The sequence below is a fragment of the Nyctereutes procyonoides genome, unplaced genomic scaffold, assembly GCF_905146905.1.
Source record: "Nyctereutes procyonoides isolate TBG_1078 unplaced genomic scaffold, NYPRO_anot_genome, whole genome shotgun sequence".
In the NCBI taxonomy this organism is placed as follows: domain Eukaryota; kingdom Metazoa; phylum Chordata; class Mammalia; order Carnivora; family Canidae; genus Nyctereutes; species Nyctereutes procyonoides.
In genome coordinates, this window is record NW_026575120.1 from 35,187,592 (window position 1) to 35,209,571 (window position 21,980).

At 47.9% G+C, this 21,980-nt stretch overlaps 3 gene segments (V, D, J or C); all 3 read left to right on the forward strand.

Moving 5' to 3' along the window:
- Positions 1-3,793: 3,793 nt before the first annotated feature.
- Positions 3,794-4,679, forward strand: LOC129515884 (T cell receptor beta variable 7-9-like). The segment is given in 2 exon segments: positions 3,794-3,932; positions 4,052-4,679. Coding segments are annotated over 2 exon segments (564 nt in total).
- A 2,231-nt stretch (positions 4,680-6,910) lies between these two features.
- Positions 6,911-7,382, forward strand: LOC129515885 (T cell receptor beta variable 19-like). The segment is given in 2 exon segments: positions 6,911-7,014; positions 7,147-7,382. Coding segments are annotated over 2 exon segments (282 nt in total).
- An 11,843-nt stretch (positions 7,383-19,225) lies between these two features.
- LOC129515752 (T cell receptor beta variable 5-1-like) lies at positions 19,226-19,804 on the forward strand. The segment is given in 2 exon segments: positions 19,226-19,304; positions 19,404-19,804. Coding segments are annotated over 2 exon segments (480 nt in total).
- Positions 19,805-21,980: the final 2,176 nt, after the last annotated feature.

The following is a 21,980-nucleotide window of genomic DNA, read 5'->3' on the forward strand; positions in this document are numbered from 1 at the left end:
TCACTTGTGCCTTGATTTTTCTATTGTACCTTCTGGGGAAGGGGTGTGGCCCCTTGCAAGGGTTGGCTCCAGGTCCAGGCAGGAAGAATAATGACATCTCAGAACGACTTCCTGGAGGGCCGCCTTCCCTGCTCATCAGCACACAGATCCAGAAGACCCCTCTGTCTGCCCTGCTCCTGTCATGAGTGTCAGTCCCCTGTGCTATGTGGGTTTTTGTCGTCTGCAGGCAGGCAAGTCCTGGGCAGGATCCCTTTCCTAGGTGAAAATCTCAAGGTCCCAGCCCTAAGCCTTTCCGTTGTATGTGTGATATCAGCTTGATCTCCTTCTCTACAGGACCGCTGAATGCTGACCCTCAAATTTCAGATCCTGGGGACAGGACAGAGCGTGACCCTGGAATGTGACCAGGTTATGAACCACCACATTATGTACTGGTATCGACAAGACCATGGACATGGGCTGAAGCTGATCCATTACTCAGTGAGTGCTGGTACCTCTGCAAAAGGAGACATCCCCGATGGATACAGTGTCTCTAGGTCAAATCCAAGGAGCTTCCTTCTCAAGCTGGAGTCTACAACCCGCTCCCAGGCATCTGTGTCCTTCTGTGCTGGCAGTGTGGCCACAGCGCTGCACAGCTGCCTCCTCTCCACACAAAAAATGGAAGGGGAGGCCCCACACCCTGGAAGTCAGTGGAGCCCTCTGCACACTCCCAGGTCCAAGAGCCTAGGAGCCCAGGAGCCGTGAGTGGCCCATGCACTCCGTGTGAACCTCTGTGTGTGCTGAGACCTACCTCCAGGGCACTCTCAGCCTGGCCCAGACCTGCCCAGGCATCAGGTAGCTATGTCTCCACCTTTGCTCTGTCTGTGCTCTGCTGGGCGGATGCCTCTCCAGCTCTGACTGTTCTAGTCAACGGCCTGAGTCTGAGCCTCCAGGATGGAAATTGTTTGTGTTGTATGAACAATGCAATGTATTACTAACAATGTATTGTTAAATCAGATACATCTAGACCCCCTGTCTCTCCCTGGGACCTCAGCTGCATCTCCCTCTAATGCCCTGGTATGGACTCTGCCCCTGCCAGCCTATCCCACGGGGTCAGTCCCCCTACAAGGCCCTGATGGGTCTGTCCTCTCCTCACCTCTGAACCCATATTGCATAGCTTGCTGGTCCTCTCTGTTCCAGTCAAGATGCTAGGATCTCTCTCCGCCTTCCCATCTCAGGGAAGTCCAAGGCTATTTCCTTGAACTGGGCTTGGATCCTTCCTTTTTGTAATGGCTGATTCCCACTCTCACTCCTGTTCCAGGTCCCCCTGAGTGGCTGGCCACTTCTGGGTACACCTGTTTCCCAGGTAGGTGGCGGACACAGTTGGCACGTCTCTGTTCTAGATTTTCCAGTCCTGACTGCACACTTTTCTCTCAATCAGTTTTAAAGTACTGGCATCAAAAAGACCACCTTCTCTGACAATATTACATTGAGGACTAAAAGGAAAAAAAAAAGGTAGCCTTCATAAAACAACAACAACTCATGTTTACAAATATAAAAATGTAATTCTTTTATTTTTATTTTTATTTTTTTTGTAAAAATATAATTCTAAATAAATGCTGAGATTTTACCAGAAATCTAAATAGGAATTTTAAAATGTTTAGAAACAAGAGACATGGAGAATACAAAGGCTATACTTAGAGGGAAATTTATAGATGCAAAGGACTTACAAGTTCAAAAAGTAATAATCTAAATGTCAAGCTGAGGACATAGGATGAGTATAGAATACTCTTCCTCTAAAGGAAGTAAAATCATAAAGATAAAGAAGAAAAATGGGTGAAACCAAAAGCAAAATATCTTCGTAAGATCCAACAATGACAGACACTATTTTGGAAACTAGTAAAATAAATACTTTAGGCAGGACTGACGAGGAAAGATGGGTGGTGAAAATAACATTAAACATCAAAAAGAAAGGATAGCTAAAAATAGAACAAAGCCCAAACTGTTAAAGAACACTGTGAAAATTGCCATTAAATTAGAAAGAAAAATAAATAAATAAATAAATAAATAAATAAATAAATAATAGATTAGAAAGAAATGAGGATGTATGAAATATTAGTGTAATCTCATCAATAGCTAACGTCTACCCACCTCCTGAAACATCAGGCACAGGTAGTTTCACAGTTGAATTTTACCAACTGGTCAAATAATCGACCATTTCAATGTTATCTAGAGAATCGAGAAAGGAAGCTCTCCAACACATTTTATGAGCTATAACAACCTTGAGCAGAGCTCAGTGTCCTAGGACCAGGCCCCAAGTCAAGGGGGTGGGGATGGCCAGTGCTGGCCCAATCCTACTGTGGCTTCCGTAATTTTGTACACACTTATTCTTTTTATCTCAGAAACAATTCCAGGAACATGGAAAGATATTTTATCCCTGAGTCCGCTTTGCTTTGACTATCATTTCCCAGGTAGATTTAGGAATGTCTCCTTCACCTGCAGGCTCCTTGGACAGTCACCCAGACCCCTGACATTCAGTCACAAGAATGAGATGAGCAATTATAGCACTTGGGTGAGAGTGGTGAAGTTGTGAAGCAGGTACTTACTGCATACCTATGAATGCCTTCCCCCCCTACACCCCGTTAGGAGGGCCCTCTGCTGATTTCTTGAGCAAGAAGCAGAGCCACCAAGCCACAAGGATCCTCTTTGACCCCAGCACCTTGCTCACACTCACCCAGTCCTCTCTGCTACTGTTCTCTCTCTGATGGAAAGGATCCATGCAACTCCAGTTGACCTACTGATAAAAGTGGCCAGACATTGATGGCTATAGAACAATTGGAAGCTCTGCTCGCAGTCAAAGGGAGAAATAAATGAACTATAACACAACTTCTTAGGTTTCAAGGACAGTTAAGTTTGTTATTCCACGTTACACATCACTGTTTTGAAGGTCAATAAGGTTGAGTCGTCTTCCGTAAATCAGCTATCAAGAATCTAATTTTTATTAATTTTTTTATTTTTTAAAGATTTTATTTATTTATTCATGAGAGACACAGGGAGAAAGCAGAAACATAGGCAGAGGGAGCAGCAGGGTCCTCACAGGGATCCTGATGTGGGACTTGATCCCAGAACTCCGGGATCATGCCCTGAGCCGAAGGCAGACTCTCAACCACTGAGCCACCCAGGTGTCCCAGGAATCTAATTTTTAATGCCTGGTGACTTATTCTGGCCTGAGGCTTTGCTCTGAGCTGTGGGGACATAATATTGAGGGGACACAGGTCCTTGCCAACTACAGAAGGAAGAGGAGCTGCCAACTCAAATAGTTTCTCAGGGCATCGCTTCATCCCTGCATCCCTCAATATGCCAGTGCACTCAAGAGATTCCTAGGGCGAAATTGAGCCACCACCACCACCACCCACCCCAGGGCCTACTCTTGCCTAAGAAATGGATAATGTTGGGTGTGTGTCACTCGGAGAATGGAGGGGATGGTGACAAAATAATTGAGATCCTGACTTGCAGATGAAACAATGAATTCCCCCTTTGGTCCCTTGAATTACAGGTGCTGTGGACACATCTCGGTGACAACACCCAGCAGACCGAGGTGAGGATGGGTGAAGGAGAAGATAAACTTCACACGCTGTGTGACACCACTGCATCCAGACGGCTCTGGAGCTGAAAGGGACAACCTAGGTGTTGAATCTCTTAAGAAAGGAGCTTATAAATATTTAAGTTAGTCATCCAAATATGGTATAATGTAAATTGTGTTCTTCGAAGTCATGGGGATTGATAGAGGTGGTGATGTCACTATGAGAACCACCTTGTAGGGATGAGGGACCTCCCTCCTCCTCTGCTCATGCTCATGAGAACCTCAACCCGGCAAACCTCCCAGGCCAGCCCTGGCTCCACCATGGGCCCCAGGCTCCTCTGCTGTGTGACCCTCTGTCTCTTGGGGGCAGGTGGTGAGTCCTCAGAATGCCAAGCAGTCTCAGGGAACGCGGGCCTGTGACTGTGAGCCGTGGTTCTGTGCAATGAGTACAATCTGTTTCCTCCTCACTGTGTTCAGCTTCTGTCCCCACAGGTCACGCAGAACCCGGAGTCTCCCAATCCCCCAGGCACAGGGTCACGAAGAGGGGCCAGGATGTATCTTTCACCTGTGATCCCATTTCTGGGCATGTTGGTCTTTACTGGTACCGACAGACCGTGGGGCAGGGCCCGGAGTTTCTGGTTTACTTCCAAAACGAAGAGGCAGTGGACGAGTCAGGGCTGGACAAGACTCGGTTCTCTGCCAAGAGGCCCGAGGGGACCAGCTCCACTCTGCAGATCCAGCGTGCAGAGCAGAGGGACTCGGCTGTGTACCTCTGTGCCAGCAGTCTCACCACAGTGGGGCACAGTCACCTCCTTCCTCTTTACAAACCTCATCCTCCCCTCTCCTTGCTGTGGCTGGCGCCCCTAAACAGGCTCTCTAGTCCCCAGTGGGAAGAAGTGGGACATCAGCTGTCCTGTGGGTAGAAAGAGACACAAGATAAACTCGCTCAATGAAAATAAATGTCGGTGGATGAAACCCTTCTGGCTCCTTGGGTTCCAGGAGTCCCAGAGGCAGTTCAGGCATATTTTTCCCGTCCCTCTGTCCTTTCGGCCATGTAGCAGCAAGCCTGTCTTGCTGTTTGAAGTTCAGGCCTTTACTACATTGGTGGTGGTGAGGGGACGAGCTCCCTACCAAAGATAAGACCTCATTTCCTCTGCCCCTTTTGGGTGGCTCATTGTCACTATTTGTTGCCATTTTCCCAGCACCGTGGTCCTGATAGTGAGCCTGCAGCACACTTGAACGGCTTCCCCAGCTTCAGCCTGATGCCCAGAGTGAATCCGATTTCTAGAAACGGTGTGCTTTTTTCTTTGATGCGCTAGCCTCTTGAGTTGAAACCATTTCCCTGAATTGATTCGAGAAGACAGGATATTTTCTTCATAATAATGCCCCCATTCCTTTTTCTTTGTTTTATTTGCTACATTATATATTGTTATATGTTGCTTGTCATAAATATAAATAATAATGCACTAATACCATCTTCCACTCGCCTGTGGGTGAAGCTGTGGTTTGGATCTATGAACCCTAAAGCCGTGCTCAGAGCTCACGGGATCTCGGATCACGGGTTTCTGGGTGTCCTGAGAGGAAGCCCAGGGGTCCAAGACTGGGACAGAAGTCACGGACTCAGCAATGATGGGGATGCTCTGAGCCTTGCCTAGCTGGTAAGGGGGTTATAGTCATCCCAACTCTAGTTCTCGGAAATTGTGGTGGGCTCAGGGCACCAAATCTCTTTTTCCCAGAGAATGAGTGTCTTTGGAAGGGAGTTTTCCTGGTCTTATTTTTTTTCTAATTCATTTATTATTTTATTATTTTTTTAAAGAGGGAGCGGGGGAAAGAGAATCTTAAGCAAGCTGTACTCCTAGTGAAGAGCCCGATGCGGTGCTCAGTCTCACAACCCTGAGATCATGACCTGAGCCAAAATAAAAAAATTGGACACTTAGCCAACTGAGCCATCCAGGTACCCCTGGTCTTACTGTGATTGTGGCATCAGCACAGCACTGCTTGCTCTGCTTCCCTGTCCCTGCGAAAGTGAGAAAGTCTCGGTTACAGTAGGGAGTTCCTTATCTTTGGAATGCCATTCTGGGGACTTCTTTCCTAGACCTTGTTTCCAATTTTGCCTCTTTTCTCCACGTGACCCCGGCAAATCCAGCTTCCCGATAATGCTACCTTCCCTCCCTGCTGCCTAAACGAGCAGATGCACATTGTACAAACTCCATTTAATGTAGACTGTCCCTTGCTCGTCTTAATTCCATCCATCCTTGTTTTTCCTATTAGATATTGCATCTTCCATGATTGCTTATTGTCTTATAAGATGTCCTGTATTTTTCTGGTATTCCAATTTTATTTTTTATTGAGACATCCTGGACCTGACCACATCCTGAAGGTAATCTTATTGTACTCGTCGTCTTCTGTGGATCTGTATTTTGGAGGTACTATTGATTACCCATTGGTGGCAAAAGGGGGCATTTTTGTTTACCTCCAGTAACAGAGATAAAAGAACCTCCTTACACTTTAGTCTTCTGTAATTTTTTCCCCGATTTTTAGACTAAATACTATTTTCCTCCATTCCTCCCATTCTGTCCCTCTCCCTTTCAGGAGATAGATTTAAGGGAGAAGATTCCAATTAGATTTAACTGCCAGATATGTGGTAGAAGGAGAATGGGGGAGTAAGCATGGGAACTCAAAGGAATCGATTTAGGATTGGGTGTTGGTATTGGGATTCGGGTTTCAGGAGGTTGAGCATAAAATTTGTAGGATGCTGCTCCTGGAATATTCTCCCTACTGGGTCTGCAGACACTTCTCAGCATCCCTGGGGCCACTGCAGAAGAAACAGTTGTGAAACTGCAGTCATTGGCCACGAGATGGCACTGTGATGCCACTGACATCAAAGGGGCTCTGAGGGAAGTTGGGGGAAAGCAACCAAGGGAGGGAAAGGGTTAAGAAAAACAGGCGGGGATCCAGTATCTGGCAGATGTGGAAGAGGTTTTCAGCTATTGCTAGGCTACCTACAGCTATGGAAGAGGTGGGAGGTCCCTCTAAACAGCAATGAGCTCCACAGTTGAAGGATTGGGGCAAGGCAGCCTTGATGCCAGGGGCAGGTGCAGACAGAGGAGCAACTGTCTCAGAGGAATATGGGAAACTAAAAGGGTGGGGTGCACCCTGAACTCAGTGCACTGCAGCCACACCCCATCTCCCCTGAAGGCCTCGCTAAGCAATGTCTGAGAGAGGAGTAGCTGACCCTGCCGGAGCAGAGTGGGAAGGGACCCTGGGCCAGGGAGTCTGCAGGGGCGGGAGGCAGCGACCATCCAGGGAGACTCACCAATCCCTTGGAGAAGGGCTTCCAAACTCCCTCTCTCGGTCCTGTGGATGAAAGCATTTAGCTGGGACAGGTCCCTTCTCACCTGCCTCTGCCATGAGCCTTAACCTCTTCTGTGTGACTCTTTGTCTCCTGGGAGCAGGTGAGTGCTGGACTCAGCTGGACACCTGTGCCAAGGTTTTGCAAAGTCACAGCTCCAAGCCTTTTCCGTTCTTTTGCAGATTCAGGTTACTCCTTAAGTCTTGCCTTTACCCTCTGTCTGCCTCTCCAACAGGCCCCATCGATGCTGTGATCACCCAGATGCCAAGACACCGTATTATACAAAGAGGAACCAAGATGATCCTGGAATGTTCTCAGGATATGAACCATTTTGCAATGTTCTGGTATAGACAAGACCCAGGACAGGGGCTGATGCTGATCCATTATTCAAGTGATGTCAGAAGCACTGCCAAAGGGGATGTCGCAGAAGGGTACAACGTCTCCCGAAATGTGAAGGAGGATTTCCCCTGACCCTAGAGTCAGCTGGCACCAACCAGACCTCGCTGTACCTCTGCGCCAGCAGTTTACCCACAGCGCTGCTCAGCCAGCTGCGCTCTGCACCGAAACCTCAGCCATAAGCATGAAAGATCTTCGTTCTTAAGCCCCTGCTCAGGAGGGGGAAGAACCTGCTCTGACTGAGGCTTCCACCTGACTTGCTGGCAATGGGTTCTCAGGTTGAAGGGCCTTGTACAGGGTGATCCTCAGTGTGAACCGTGTGCTATCATTGTGCAAAGGGGTGTGAAAGTACACGCAAATAGCACCTAATGTTATTGCACTCACTCTGGGATATTCTGGTAATTGAGTAAAGCAGAGGAACAAGTAGCATCTAACATGAAATTTCTATTTCCCTTTCTTTATCTTTATTTTTAAAGATTTTATTAATTTATTTGACAGAGAGCACAAGCAGGCGGAGCAGCAGGCTCCCCGCTCTGCAGGCTCAATCCCAGGACCCTGAGATGAAGGTAGACGTTTAACTGACTGAGCCACCCAGGAACCCTGTATTTCACTTTCTTTTCAATGGAGAGGAACAAAGCAGAAAAGCAGCTAAGCAGCTTTTAACTCCCTGAATGGTCTGGGATTCTTCAGATCTAAAACTATTACATAAAGTTGCCTTGGGGTCAAAACCACTGCACACCCTGCAAAAAATTCTCTGAAGGAAAAACCTTTTAATAACAAGTTATAGAGCACACAAGTAAACAAGCCAGTAAAGGGAAATGTTAGTAGATGCATCAAATAGCAGCATTATAGCCAAAAAGACTACAAACGAAGTCTTTACCTATGGTTGTAGGGCCATGTTTTGAGTCTTCTGAGGATAGGGAGGGTAGATTAAGGCAAGGACCGATTTCTTACCATCCCTTTGGCTTGGGTTGAAATCTTTGAGCTCCTCAGCTTTTTTCTTATAAAAAATTACAAAATGATATTAGGCGATAATTTTAATCGCCCCACAGCCCATTTCCTTCCTTGGCTCCTTATAAATAGAAGTCCGAACCCAAAAGCAACATTGCCCAGCTTGGGATCCATTCGCTCCAAGACTGGGCGTCCATAGTTGGGTTTTACAGGATGTGCGAACCCCATGAGCCACACAGCCTATGAGATCATGTGCTGCCCTTGTACACACCTGAGCCTGAAAGGGTGCTGCTGGCTCATCCAGGGCCTGCTCACAGAGAGGAGCACAGGCTGCTCGCCTGGCAAAAAAAAAAAAAAAAAAAAAAAAATCAATTCATGGATTGGCCAATCCGCTGAAAGCCGAATGAGATGCTGAATGGTAAAACTGATAAATGACCATTTTGCCAAACCATGGAGTTTACAGGAGTTCAGGATTCATGTAATGACGTCAAAAGCATTGGAGGATTTTTTTAAAAAATCATTTGACCTCCAAAACTCAGCCATTAATCCTCAGCTGTTTTTTAGTAAACTTGTTAGTTCAGTTTATTTGGGTGCCAAACCTGGATGCTTATGTTTCAGTCTTAGGGAACACCTCACATTCTCAGCATCTCACCTCTGTGAGTGTCCTTGTCTTCTCTTATTTGTTTGTGATTCATTTCCAGATTGGACTGTGTGGAATGCAAACATAAAATTGTGTATGCTTTCCATCTTTTAGGGAATTCACTTATATATGCTTTAGCAGCACCGTATTAAAGTACAATTAATAGTAAAATAACTCAAATGCATGATACACGTACAGCTTGGTAAACTTTCACAGATGTCTACACTGGTGCAGCCATGACCAAAATCAAGATTAATAACATTTCCATCACCTAAGAAGGTTTCCTTGTGCGCATTTCCACTCAATTTCTTTCCCAGAGCTAACCACTTTTTTGATTTTTATCACCATCATTTTGTCTATACTTGAACATGTTGTGAAAGGATTTCAGTCTAAAATGGAACCAGGAGGATATAAAATGGAAAATCTCATGCAAGTGCCCTCAGAGAAACAATATGTGAAGACTGAGAGACTGATTTCCCATAAATGCCTGAGTTATAGAAAACGGAGAATGTTGGAATTTTCTTAAATAATAGGGAGTTAGTTGGTCTGGGGTTACCTCAGATCACTCCAGGGAAATTTTTGCTTATGATTTCCAGAGGAATAAACAAGAAATGGCTGAGGTTGTGATGGTCTTGCAAAATAAGCTAAATTAAGCTTCGTTTGGGTTTTGTCTGGATTTTCAAGGCTGGTCTCCTTTTGTATTCAATTTTCACAGACCTAACCGAGCTCTCCCCTGTCTTCATCCTTGCTACTGTCTGCGTCCTCAAGTGCACTACCCCTACTGTTTCCAAAAACTCATCTTTTTGACAGTTCTGAGCTCGACATTCATATAAATGGAACCATGTAGTAAATGCTCTTTTTCAATTGACTTCTTTCTCTCAAAAATGAATATTTTTGAAATGTACTCAAGTTGTTGTGTTTATCAGTAGCTTGTTCTTTCTGATGACTGCGTGATATTCCACTGCATAAATATATCGGGATTTATTTATCCATTCTCCCACAGGTGGATATTGGGGTTGTACCAGTTTTCAACCATTACGGATAAAGCTGCTCGGAACATTCTTGTACAAGTAATCATGAGTAAAGACATTTATTTCCCTCAGATGTAGGCAGAAAAGTGAAATTGCTGATTCGTAGGGTAGATGCATGTTTGACTTCATTAGAAACAGTTGAACAGTTTTCCAAAGTGGCCAATTTACCATACTGAGAGACGGGGTCCCCCTGGCTCCCCATTCTCACCAACATTTGGTGACCTCCGTCTTATTATTGTTAGCCATTCTGTGGAGACTGCAATGGGCTCTCCTTTGCATTTCACTATTGCGTGATGGCGACGTTTGTTGTTGGCCATTTCTATCTTCCTGTTTTCTCTTGCAAAAGCCCTGCTTTTAAATCTGTTCATTTAAAAAAAAAAAAAGGATTGTCTTTATGCCATTGATTTGTAGGACACATTTTTATGCCTAGGGAGGAGTGTTTGGACCATTAAATATGCAGAGTCCGTCCTCCCTTGGTGGCTTGCCCTTGCGCTTTCCTTATGTGGCCTTTGGATGAGCTAGAGTTGCACATGTTTGCAAAGTCTCATTTATCACTTTATTCTTTTACATCTTGTGCCTTTTGCGTCCTGTCTAAAGCATGTTTGCCTACCCCCAAGATGAGTCTTTCCTTTCTATTTGTTGCTCTGCTCTCCTGTGGCTGCCCCATTCCTTGCTCTTTGGCATTAGCTGAAAATGCCCCACCTCCAAAATCACAAATTAATCATCCTACTATCTCCCCAGATAGTAGGGGCAGGGCAGTTTTTCATCTGCAGGATGAAAAACTAGGATAGTAGTAGGATAGTAGCTTCTTATCCTACTACACCCGTTCCTTGACCTTATCCATTGGTAAGGATCCTTTCTTCCTATTCCCCAGAGTCCTTCCAAACTGCCATTACCTCACGCTAGGGTAGAGTCAATGATGTTACATCCTTTTGACACAACTTTACAAACCTTCCTCACTCTTCCACCACGATCTTTGTAGGTTGCCCTTACATCACAGAAACCAAGCCAGACAGAGTGCATGGACGTCTCTTGTTCACGGCAACAGCTGAGCGCCATCCGAATGAGCCATACACCTGCACCAACTGGTATCATGGTAAATCCGTGGTTGCTAACCTCACCTGCCTTTATATCCCTGCCTTGAGATGTCAGTGCTCCTGCTAGCTTTCAAATATTTACATTCTTTCTAATATTTAAAACTTTGCTCACTCACCTTAACATTTGCCTGCTTCCCTTCTTGCCGCTGAAATCAAAGGAGATTGTGGCTGCCTGGGCAGTGAGGGACACGGCCACTGGGGAAGTCGGAGTGAGGGTCCCGAGGGAAGATCCTCAGGGAGCATTGTGTGGTCCAGCATGCAGGTGAAAAACTGCCCTGCCTTGAACTTCACTAGGTGACAGGAGGTGAGGAGAACCGTCATTCTTCCTGTATCTTCTTTGCATTCTCTGTCCCCAAGTCACACTGTTTATTTTCACGTTCATATTTCTCAACACTTCTGCTGACTATCTCAGCAATGCTAATTGCAGACTGTTAGGGCTTTTGTTACTGCTAATTGCAGAATGTTCGAACTTCTGTTACCACTAATTGCAGAATGTTTGGGCCTTTGTTCCTTTTTTTAAGTCAAAATACAGTCCCTGTGCCTCATTTTCCCTTGCTATGTCAATAGCACACAGGTGTGCAGGGTAAGGGAAGCCAGGAAGCCAGGAAAGGAAGAAGCATCCCAGGGCTGGTGTAAGTGAGTGGCTCTTATTCCCTGAGACAACTGGCCTGAGTGGATGAGAAGTGTGGGTCCCTGGGCCCTCGGGTGCTGTAGCTGTGGGACACTGCTGCCTGTTGGGCCTGTGGCCTTTGGCAGGGAAAAGTAGGGACTATGAAATGTAGCCCTGAGAAGGGAACCGAGGGAATAGATCTTGCAAACCAGAAGAGTTGCTAACCTTGCCTCTTCTCTCCTGTGATTTCTCCTATGAGCTACACTCAACTGCAAGATAGAGGAAAAAGGACCCCAGTTAATATCCCCCAGTGAGGTCAGCCTCTCAGGACAGGGTGGGTCTGGAGGGGTAGACATAAAATATCCAGAACATTTTACCCGGGCTGGGCTTGAGGACAGGAAACCCTGAGCTGGCCAAGCCTGTGCTGTAGGCCAATAAAGTCCTGGAACGGTTTCTGGGGAATCTGCACCTGTAGTAATTTATAGGCAACCCAGGCCCCTTTGGATCCCATCAGGTGGATTGAATCTTGGTGACTCTACAGCACCAGCCACTCAGGACAGGGGGCTGGGGAATGCTGCTGGGAAAAGGAAAACATAAAGACAAAATTTGGTGTGAACCTAACATCTGAGAGGAGACTGGAGGACACGCAAGCAGAGGGGGAACAGGGATGCACTGGTGGGCGAGCTCCAGCCCAAGCAGGGGAGGTAAGCGAGCAGCCTGGTTGAGGTGGGTGCAGGTGAAGCAGAGGTGGCTGACCTCGGGGAAACATCAGTGCAGCTGCGTGGGCCTGGACCTCGCCCCAAGCCAGCCCTCCTGACTGCAGACCGGGAGGGGAGTCTGGTGTGCAGGGCGGCGCTGTCTGCGTGGTGATGCCAACAGGGCAGCGCCCCCACAGAATAATCTTCCAGCCTGGAAAGGGGAACCTGAGAGCTCAGCTCTTACCCAAGAGGACTAGAACCTAGAACCCTGAGTTCAAGAGGCACGGTGCTGCCCACCCCTGCCGTGCCAGCGGCTCCGGGCTCCTCTGCTGGCTGTTGCTTTGTCTCCTGGGAGCAGGTGAGTCCTGTGGGCAAGGACAACATGGATCTTCTGAGCTTGCTGACTCCTGACTCCTCCACTTTACCTTCTGGGTCAGCCTTCAGGCTCTCTCCCACGCTCATTTTATGTCTGCGTTCCCCCGGCCCAGTCGGAGGCTGGAGTCACCCAAACTCCACAACACCTGATCAAAGCAAGAGGACAACGAGTAACACAGATGTTCCCCGGTCTCTGGGCACCTCAGTGTATCTTGGTATCAACAGGCCCTGGGTCAGGCCCTCTTATGAACATACACAAAGAACAAAAGGAAACATCTTGGATCGATTCTTAGGGCAACAGTTCGGTGACTATGACTCTGAGCTGCGTGTGATCTCCTAGGAGCCGTCGGACTCGGCTGCCTATCTCTGCGCCAGCAGCTTGGCACAGCCCTGCAGGGCCACCAGCGTTCTGTGCACAAGCCTCCCTGCTTTGCTCTAACAGTGAGAGAGCGGGCAGGCTTCCACGGAGGTTTCTCTCCTGCAAGGGGAGGTTTTCAGTTGTCTCAAAGACATGTCCTGTCCTGCTGAGCTCAGAGCCCCACCTGCTAGCAAAACTCAGGCTCACAGGCACACAGATGTGGGTGTTTCCACATCTGTCCCCACACTGGGTGCTCCCAGGTCTGTGCCTGCATCACCCTGTGCCTGCCAAGTCCTGGGTGACACCCGGAGTGGCAACTGGCCCTCCATGTGTGCTAGATTCTTTGTATATATTGCATGTTTTAACGCTTTGCAACAGTCAGCCGGGTCAAATAGTCCTATATCCTCTTTGTTGATTGAAAGAGCGTAGAGACACCAAGTCATTTCCCCCGTGTCTCGTGGTCCAGAAGAAGCAGACCTGGGAAGCAAATTTGTCTGTGTTTCTCAAGTCTGGGCTTCCCCCATGTGCCCTTCACCCACCAGTAGCCTGGGTGTCAGGGTCAGTAGCTGGAGGCCCCGGGCACCACAGGCCCTCCTGCGGTCCAGCTGGGTGGCAGTGGAAAGTTCGTGCACCATCCATGGCAACTGTGAGGAACATATAATTCCACACTGATTCATCGTCATCTGTACACATTCCTCACGTCTTTTCCTAGTCTGTGACTTACGGTTTCATTTTTACGGTGTGCTTTGCCATAGGAGGGTTTAATGTAATGCAACTGAAATGATAGTTTTCTTTGTGTCTCAACTAAAAAACTCTCCCTTCGATGAATGCCTAAAAATATTTTCCTGAATTTATCCCAGTAAAATTAAAATTTTCCTTTGCATGAGAAAGAATAAATGTACCTGGAATATCTTTCCATGGGAGGAATGGAGTAGAGATCTAGGAATAAGAAGAAGGGACATATGTTTGGGGCAGAATAAAAAAAGATTCCAAGCAAGGAAAAGAACACGGCAAGCACAAGGAAATGAGTGAACGTGCGTGAGTGTGGCTGCGGCAGAGAGAGCCGGGGGAGACTGTGCAGGGTGATGGTGGAGAGACAGGGGGAGGGCAAACATTATAGGGCCTTGTAGGGCTATTGCCTCACAGAAAAGAGACAGCCAGGAGCAGACACCATATGAGTGAAGGTCTATGACTGGATTTGGAGGGTAGTCAAGGGTAAGACCTACTTCCCCAACACCCAAGCTGGAGAAGCACTCCCTCTATGTCCTGTTCTGTCCTGACTCTGCATGGCCAGCAGGCTCCTCTGCTGTGCCACCCTTTGTCTCCTGAGGCAGGGGAACCCTCCAAAGCCCTTTTCTGGGCACACCAAGCCCTATCCTAAGCCTTTACTTCATGTCAACCTTGACAGATTCCCTCTTGGACCCTATCTCCAGCTTTGGCTTCTCTTGATCACAGATGCCATGGATGCTGGAACTCTCCAGATCCCAAGATAATAAGAACAGGACAGAAGGGGACACTGAAATGCTCATGACTGCTGTCCATGGCCATATGTATAGGTGTCGATAGGACCCCAAACCCGGCTAAGCTGATGTAGTACCTCACACACAAAGGAGAAATCCCTGATGGGCCTGTGACTTTTTGTCACAGCCAAAGATGTTGTCCTCTGGTCTGACACTGTGTCCCTGACCTCTGAGTCCTCTGGCTCCAGCCAGTACCCCATAGTCACCTCCCCTGCACAGAGAGACCCACAGTAGACACAGGTGGGCTTGTCCCCAGGCAGGGGGGACATTGCCCCACAGTGACCTCTCCTGGACTTACCAGCATAGGGGTCCAACCTTCTCTTCAGGCCCCTCCCATGGCTTTGCCATGGGAGCTATCACAGCTCTGGATTTGCAGAGCAATTCTGCTCACCCGGCTGCTTACAGAAAGGGAGGACCGTTTGAAAGGAGACACTCCGATCTGACACCACAGGTCTAGATTCCCAGTCCCATTAGCCTTGGATGAGTCCCTCTATCCCAGGCCACCTTTGTCTCAGCCACGAGCCTTTGTCCTGTCCTGTCTGCTCCTGGCTGTCCTTCTGTGCTTCTGTGCCCTCATTTCTGCCTCAGCCACACCGGCCTCCACTCCTCTCATCCCCCACAAGTGTCCTCCTCCTCCCCAACAAAACATAGATCTCCCCTTCACCAGCACCCTGTCAGGGAAGCACTGCTTGCAGGGTTACTGGGTCAACCTCCTTACCCCAAGTGCTCAAAGCTCACAGTATTCAGCTGTCATCATGCACAACCCCGTGTGACTCTTTACTGGAAAGCCTCTCAGTCAGTCTCCAGACTGTAAAGCCCAGTCCTGCAGGGGGTGTTGGTGTCTTCCATCCCCATCTGCCAACAGCAGAAGGAAGACCACCCAGGTACCTGGTGAAGCCACATCAGGGGCTCCATTTACAGAAAGAGGCCATGTCTTAGTCCTTGAAGGATTGTGAGAGTCCTTCAAGATGGAAATAATCAAACAAACGTATGCCTAGAATGGCCCAAGGACAGATCGAAACCCAAGTTTCGCCTGAATGATTCACATCAATGCTTTAAAGTCTAATGCAGTTTCATCTCCTGAGGCAGTGAAGACCAGAAATAGACTACTTGTTTCAAAGAGTCAAACCTTACAAAGACTAGAAGCCAGAACATCTTCCCTAGGGACAGCGGCGCTTCCCACTCATAGGCCAAGAACGTATTGGAGAACGGGTTGTGACCTGTTGACGAACCTTGGGGTAACCTCACAATCGGTGGGGCTGCGTTGTAATCATGCGGTTGCTTGAATGAGAAACAAAAGGCATCTCCAGCCTGTGAAAAGTAACTTATTTTTGCTGAGTTTGGAAATACAGGCACTAGAGGTGTTCCTTCCTTTTCAAATGAGGGGTGGACTCAAAGCGCATTCTGTACTGAGGAGTCAGGCAGGAACTCCCCTTGCCCCAAAGTGTCAGGGACAGAAGCCCTGTCAATTCACAGCACCAGCTAAAAGCAACATCAAAGGTGCAGACCTCACTGCTCACCCGCCTCACCAGGGAGAGGTCCGTCAGGTGCACGGGGAGCTTGTGCTCTTTTATGTGACTGTTTCCTCTTGGCATACTAAAGAAAAGGGGGGGCATTTATAATTGTTCCTTGACTCGCACCTCTCTGGACATTGCCCATTTAAGATGCCACACATCCTGCAATTTGATCAAGAGTCTGAACCTAAAGCTGTCATGTGGTTAAGCTATGTTTTGTAGTAAAAAAAAAAAAATCAACAATGTATAAAAGAAGATGTTAGGAGGATTGGGTGGCTTAATGGGTTGACTGTCTGCCTTGGGCTCAGGTCATGATCCCAGGGTCTTGGGATCGAGCCCCGAGTTGGCTCCCTGCTCAGCGGGCAATCTGATTCTCCTTCTCCCTCTGTGCTCTCTCTCTCTCTCAAATAAATAAATAAAATCTTAAAAAAAAAAAACATGTTAAACATTAATAATCCTCTCCCCTCTCCAAACACACTTCTGTCCGTCCCTGTCTCAGGTAGGTTATCAATATTAACATTCTTGTGTATTTTCTACCAGCTCTCTTCCCCGGACTCATGCCCACCTGTCCACCCAAATACATTTGCAAAAACTGGGATGGCCTGTGCACATTAACTGCTGCACACATACTTCTCCCACTTAATCTGCTTTGCATTTTATTTGTCCAGGTTGGTAGATGCAGACCTCACTTGCTCCTATTTGATGCTTCATATTGCACAATGTGGTGACAGGTGCGTTGATACTCTATCATCACTATGTTATTCATTTCCTGACTGGTCTTCCCCAAAATGACTGGACAGCCTCTTTGTGTTCCTACATTCTCCAGACTCCAGCTCCTTGGGGGATGAGTAGGGCACTTCCATCACTCACAGTCTTGGAGGTCTGGGAGCTCAAGCCATGCCCCCTTACATGACTAGATGGGGAATGAGGAAGGGGTGGGCACTCCCTACACCCATTTAGGACTATGCAATCTCTCAGTTACTCCTCATAGCACATTGTGAAGTATACAATGTACCACTGTACAGGTGAGGAGGCTCAGTTTCGGAAGGGTTGATGGCCTTGCGCATGGCCTCAGAACTAATATATGGTGGAGCCAAACAGACTATAAATGCCAGTTTGTTCATGTCTGTGTGGAAGGTGCAGGAAGCAGAAGGTCACTGGGAGGAAGAGGTTGTCAGACCAGACGCCAGAGCTAGGAGGGTCTATGTGTGCCCTGTAACCACTGGAGGTAAAGGTAGTATGACACTGGCCATAGAGATGTCCTAGAAGGCAGTTGGTCGGTGGCCTGGCCCCAGAGAGCTGACCTTTGAGAAAATCATTTTGTCACAAGAGGCAGCAGAGACACAGATGTGAATAAACTGAGGAAGGGGAATCTGTGAGAAGCGATTGTTAAAATGAGGGAAGGGGGAAAGGCAAGGAAGTGGTCCCTTCAAGCACGTAAGATGTAGAGGAGAACAATGTTAATTAAAATCCAGGCTCATTCTGATCTGTTTGCCTTTTAAGTGGTTGGAAAATGGGAACATTTATATTGAAGGTGATGTCAACGTCTTCACTATCCTTTTCCTTGTGATGTTTGATGAGGAAGAGAGAAAGAAAGCTGGAGGTACCGATGAAGGCCACAGTGGATGTTTGGTGGGACACCCTGATGGATCACTCAGCACTCAGGGAGATTCCCAGGGGCCAGCAGCAGGCCAGTTGTCCTGCATCACAGCTCGGGGGCATTTTATCTTGGTTTGGGAGGATTGGAGTATTTTTCCTTATAGGAGGGGGGTGGCTGATAAGGCTTTGAATGTTATGCCAGGAATACAAAGGAGCAGTTTAGTCTCAATGCAGCCTTTTAGGGGCCCCAAGGGTCAGTTCCCACCCCACCTCCATCTCTACTGCACACCTTCCACCAGGATGATAAGGGTGACATGGTCTGACTCCTTCTCAAAGGGAGGTTTGGAGCATTTATTTATTTTAGAAGTCACTTAGAAACACCAGAGGCACCAAGATAAGGAGCCGGGGACAAAAAGCAGTAGGGAGATTAATGAAGTGATAGAAGAAATTCTGTTTTTCAGCCGCAGAATTAATAGAAGATCCCAGCTTAGATCAGAACCCACCAGAGGCACCGTTTCATCCCTTGTAGCTCTGAACTATGAATTCAAACAGCTTTGGGGACATAAATGTGACTGCCTCACCCCGCACCCCACAGGTCCTGTGCCCAAAGCACAGATGTGACCAGGCAAACACTGGGCTGAGGTCGAAATAGGAGCACACAGAGGGAGGTGAACGGTCAGCATTCAGTCCCTCAGGGTAGAAGGAGCACTTTGCCCAAAGTCCTATCCCTTCCCTGTGGCAGCTGGCATCTAATGACTGGCTGGTATCCCCTTTCCTAGAACACTAATCAATGGGATTCAGAATATGTAATCTTTTATTGGAAAAATGTTTGCTTCATGGTTCCCTCATGAACCTGAGTTCATGCACAGAGTGAGCTTGACACAGGTGGACATCAGGTCACCCAGAGCTGTGCTGCCCTGGTGGATCCTGGTGCCCAAGGTAGACAATACTTGGCCTGCTTGGGCCACCTGAGGGCGCTTTGGGTCCACCGAGCGGCCGCTGACGGCGCATCTGGGCAACAGGGAGGGTGAAGGAGAAGCAGGCTTGCCTTCCTTGGTCCTGGCATCAAGGAGATTGTCGATCAATCAGCGCTGGCCCATGAAGGGCCGATCACAGTCTCACATTAACTGATGCTCAGGTGTGTTTGCCATGAACTCCACCTTTCTTGCTGCAAAGGCCTTTCTTGGAACAGTGTGAGGAGGCTTCAGTGGGGCAGCCTGAATAACCCAAGCCAGGGGCAGAGAGAGGAACACAGAGGAAAATAGAGAAGCTGTGGGGGACCCTGGACCACCCTACCTGGCCCAACCCTACCTGGCCCAACCCTACCTGGCCTAGCTGGCATGGCCAGCCGCACCTGCCCAGCAGACAGCTGGACAGAATGGAGGACAGCCTGCAGCAGCTGAGCCTATCAGGGAGTGCAAGGTGCCCGCAAGAGCATAAAAGGACAGTGATGTCAGAACACTGACGTCACAGGCAAGCCCTCCAAACAGAGATAAGAGAGGAGACCAGAGCCCTGAGTAGGAAAATGCCGGGCCCTGTCCTGCCTGAGTCTGCCTGGGGCACCCAGCTGCTCTGCTGTGTGGCCCTCTGTCTCCTGTGGACAGGTGAGTCCTGAGCTCAGGTGGGACATCGCTTGAAATGCTGCTGGAATCTCAAATTCCTCCCTAGACCAGGTCATGAGCTGCTGTCTCCTTCTTCCACAGGTCCAGTGGGTGGTGGAGTCATCCAGACCCCCAGACACTTAATCAAAGGCAGCGGGGGGAAGGCTCTTCTGGAATGCCATCTTGTCTCTGGACACAACACTGTGCACTGGTACAAGCAGGCCCCGGGACAGGGCCCCCAGTTCCTCTTTGAGTATTATAGACAGAAGCAGAGAGACAAAGGAGACGTCCCCGCACGATTCTCAGTGCAGCAGTTCAGTGACGCCAGCTCCCAGCTGGAGATGAACCCCCTGGAGCCGGGAGACTCAGCCCTGTATCTCTGTGCCAGCAGCTTGGCACAGCCCTGCGGTGTGACTGGCTTTCTGTACTCAAACTTTCCTATCCCAGCTGAGGATATAAGAGGGGGGGGGGTGTTCTTAGCCAAGTTCCAGGGATGCATCTAGTTTCTTTTCTAACCCTCTGCCTTGCTGAGCTCAGCCAGAGCACCCCTGAACATGTGGGCCCCAGATTCACTGAATATTCTCGAAATCCCTAGCTGATAGCAAGGGCTCCTGTGCTGTGCTAGAGTGTAAGTGTAACTGTAATGCAAGATAGACATAGCATGTCCATTTTACAGATGAGGAAGCTCTCAGTATGCCATGTTACAGATAAGAAACAGTAGCTCATGGACTTTCCAAAGATTTCATATTTAAAGTCTCGGAGGCAGGAGTCGAATCCAAGTCTCCATGCCTCCGAAACCAACATTTCCTTAAAATTGCATGGTGTTTTCTGGGCCTAAGATGTAGCAGACCACTGTCTTCCATTTCAGTACTGGCTCTGGTGGGGAGGGCTCACATCATGGTGTGGGGGTTTCTTTTCTTTCCTTTTTTTTAAAATTGTATTTATTCATGAGAGACACAGAGAGAGACAGAGACAGACAGAGGGAGAAGCAGGCTCCCTATGGGACTTGGATCCCTGGATTAGGATCATGCCTTGAGCAGAAGGCAAATGCTCAACCCCTGAGCCACCCAGCACCCCGTTGGAGTTGGGTTTCTATAGCTACTGCCTGCCCACTCCTAGGACTAGCTTCAAGCCAGAGAATGTGTGTTTGTCCCATGATAGTTCCACTAGGATGGGGCCAAGGTAGCCCCCAATACAGGAGCTAAGTGATTAGGGGGTTTCTAGTCTATCAAAGGATTCAGCCAAGGAAACAGGAGCCCTCCAGGAATCTCAAGCAGAATGGGAGTTAATACAGGGAATAGTGCTTCTAAACCATAAGAAGTTCTAGGGGAGGAAGGGTCCTTGGAGGCTGCAGCTCGCTCACACGTCTAGCACTTTCTATCAGAAAAGCTGCAATTGCTACGTCTTGCCCAGGCCAGTCACTGCAGAAAACAGCAGAGAGCCACAGCTAATAAATGTGTGGCATAGCCATTTACAGGTGGCAGGTACAAGTTTACTGGCGAACACACACTGTTTTAATCCTATTCCTTTTATTTGAAATTATAGAAAATTCACTTATTTATTGCTCATTTTTCTCTGTGGCACGTACTTAAGTGTGTTATTTCAGTTAATTTTCTTGAGACCCACATGAGACAGGACAATTTATCCATACTGCAGGTGAAAATACCAGTGGCTAGAGTGTAGGTCATTTGCTGAAGGGGGCCCAGCTCACAGATATTGGACTGGCACTCAAACCTAGGCCACACTGACTTAACTGCTACGCTTCTGCATTTTGGTAGAGGGAGACATCTGCACAACTGGAACACTGACCCAAAAGTGCCTTCCAGAAACACTGGCCCTGATACAGGCATTTGCACAAGGTTGCTACCTACTGAAGAGGACTTCCAAGGTTTCCATCTATTCATATTCTGACCTGCCTTGGCCCAGTGACCTGGAAAATATCTGGCTTGGTTTTCCCACTTGTAAAACTAAGGCCGATAACATGTGTCTTGCAGAAATATTATGCAAGAAAAATAAAACAAACTGCCTGACACAAAGTATAGGCCCAAGAAGTCTTAGTTCCCCTGTTAACTTTGATAAGTCTCTGGTCTAGCACAATTATTTACTGGGTGCAATTCTGGGATCAAAGGCAGGCACGGATTACTTTTGCCCGACTCGCCTACATTCCAGACACAAAGTCATCTGAAGTGTAATTACAGTCATCTGCTAATTTATTACGTGAAGTTAATTGCAAAGAGTTGCCTCTTAAGGGAAGGTGAAAATGAGGCCTATGGCAGCACTTTCTGTTTGATATTAAGTCTGATATGCAAGAAAGTGTGGTGCTTCCAGAACATTGTGGCTTGGGTGCGATTGGTGATCACACAAAAGATCTGATAAAAGACGGGACAGTTTCATTCACAAGAGTCCATCATAACAGTTTCTAGAAAGCATCTTCTCAGCCTCCACTGCTGTGGCCAGTATGTTCATGCAAGTCCACCGCCATTCACCTCATGCTGACAGCACCCCTCATACGCACGCCCACATCCCTGGGCTTTCTGCCCCAGGGCCATCTGTGACATCATAGGAGCCCTATGGCTGGAGCTGCAGGGGTGCTAGTGCTCTCGGTGGAACAGGGCCCAAGACACGAAACCTCCAGTGTCTGCATTCAGGGGGACCATTCAAGGAGGCATTTCATGGGCT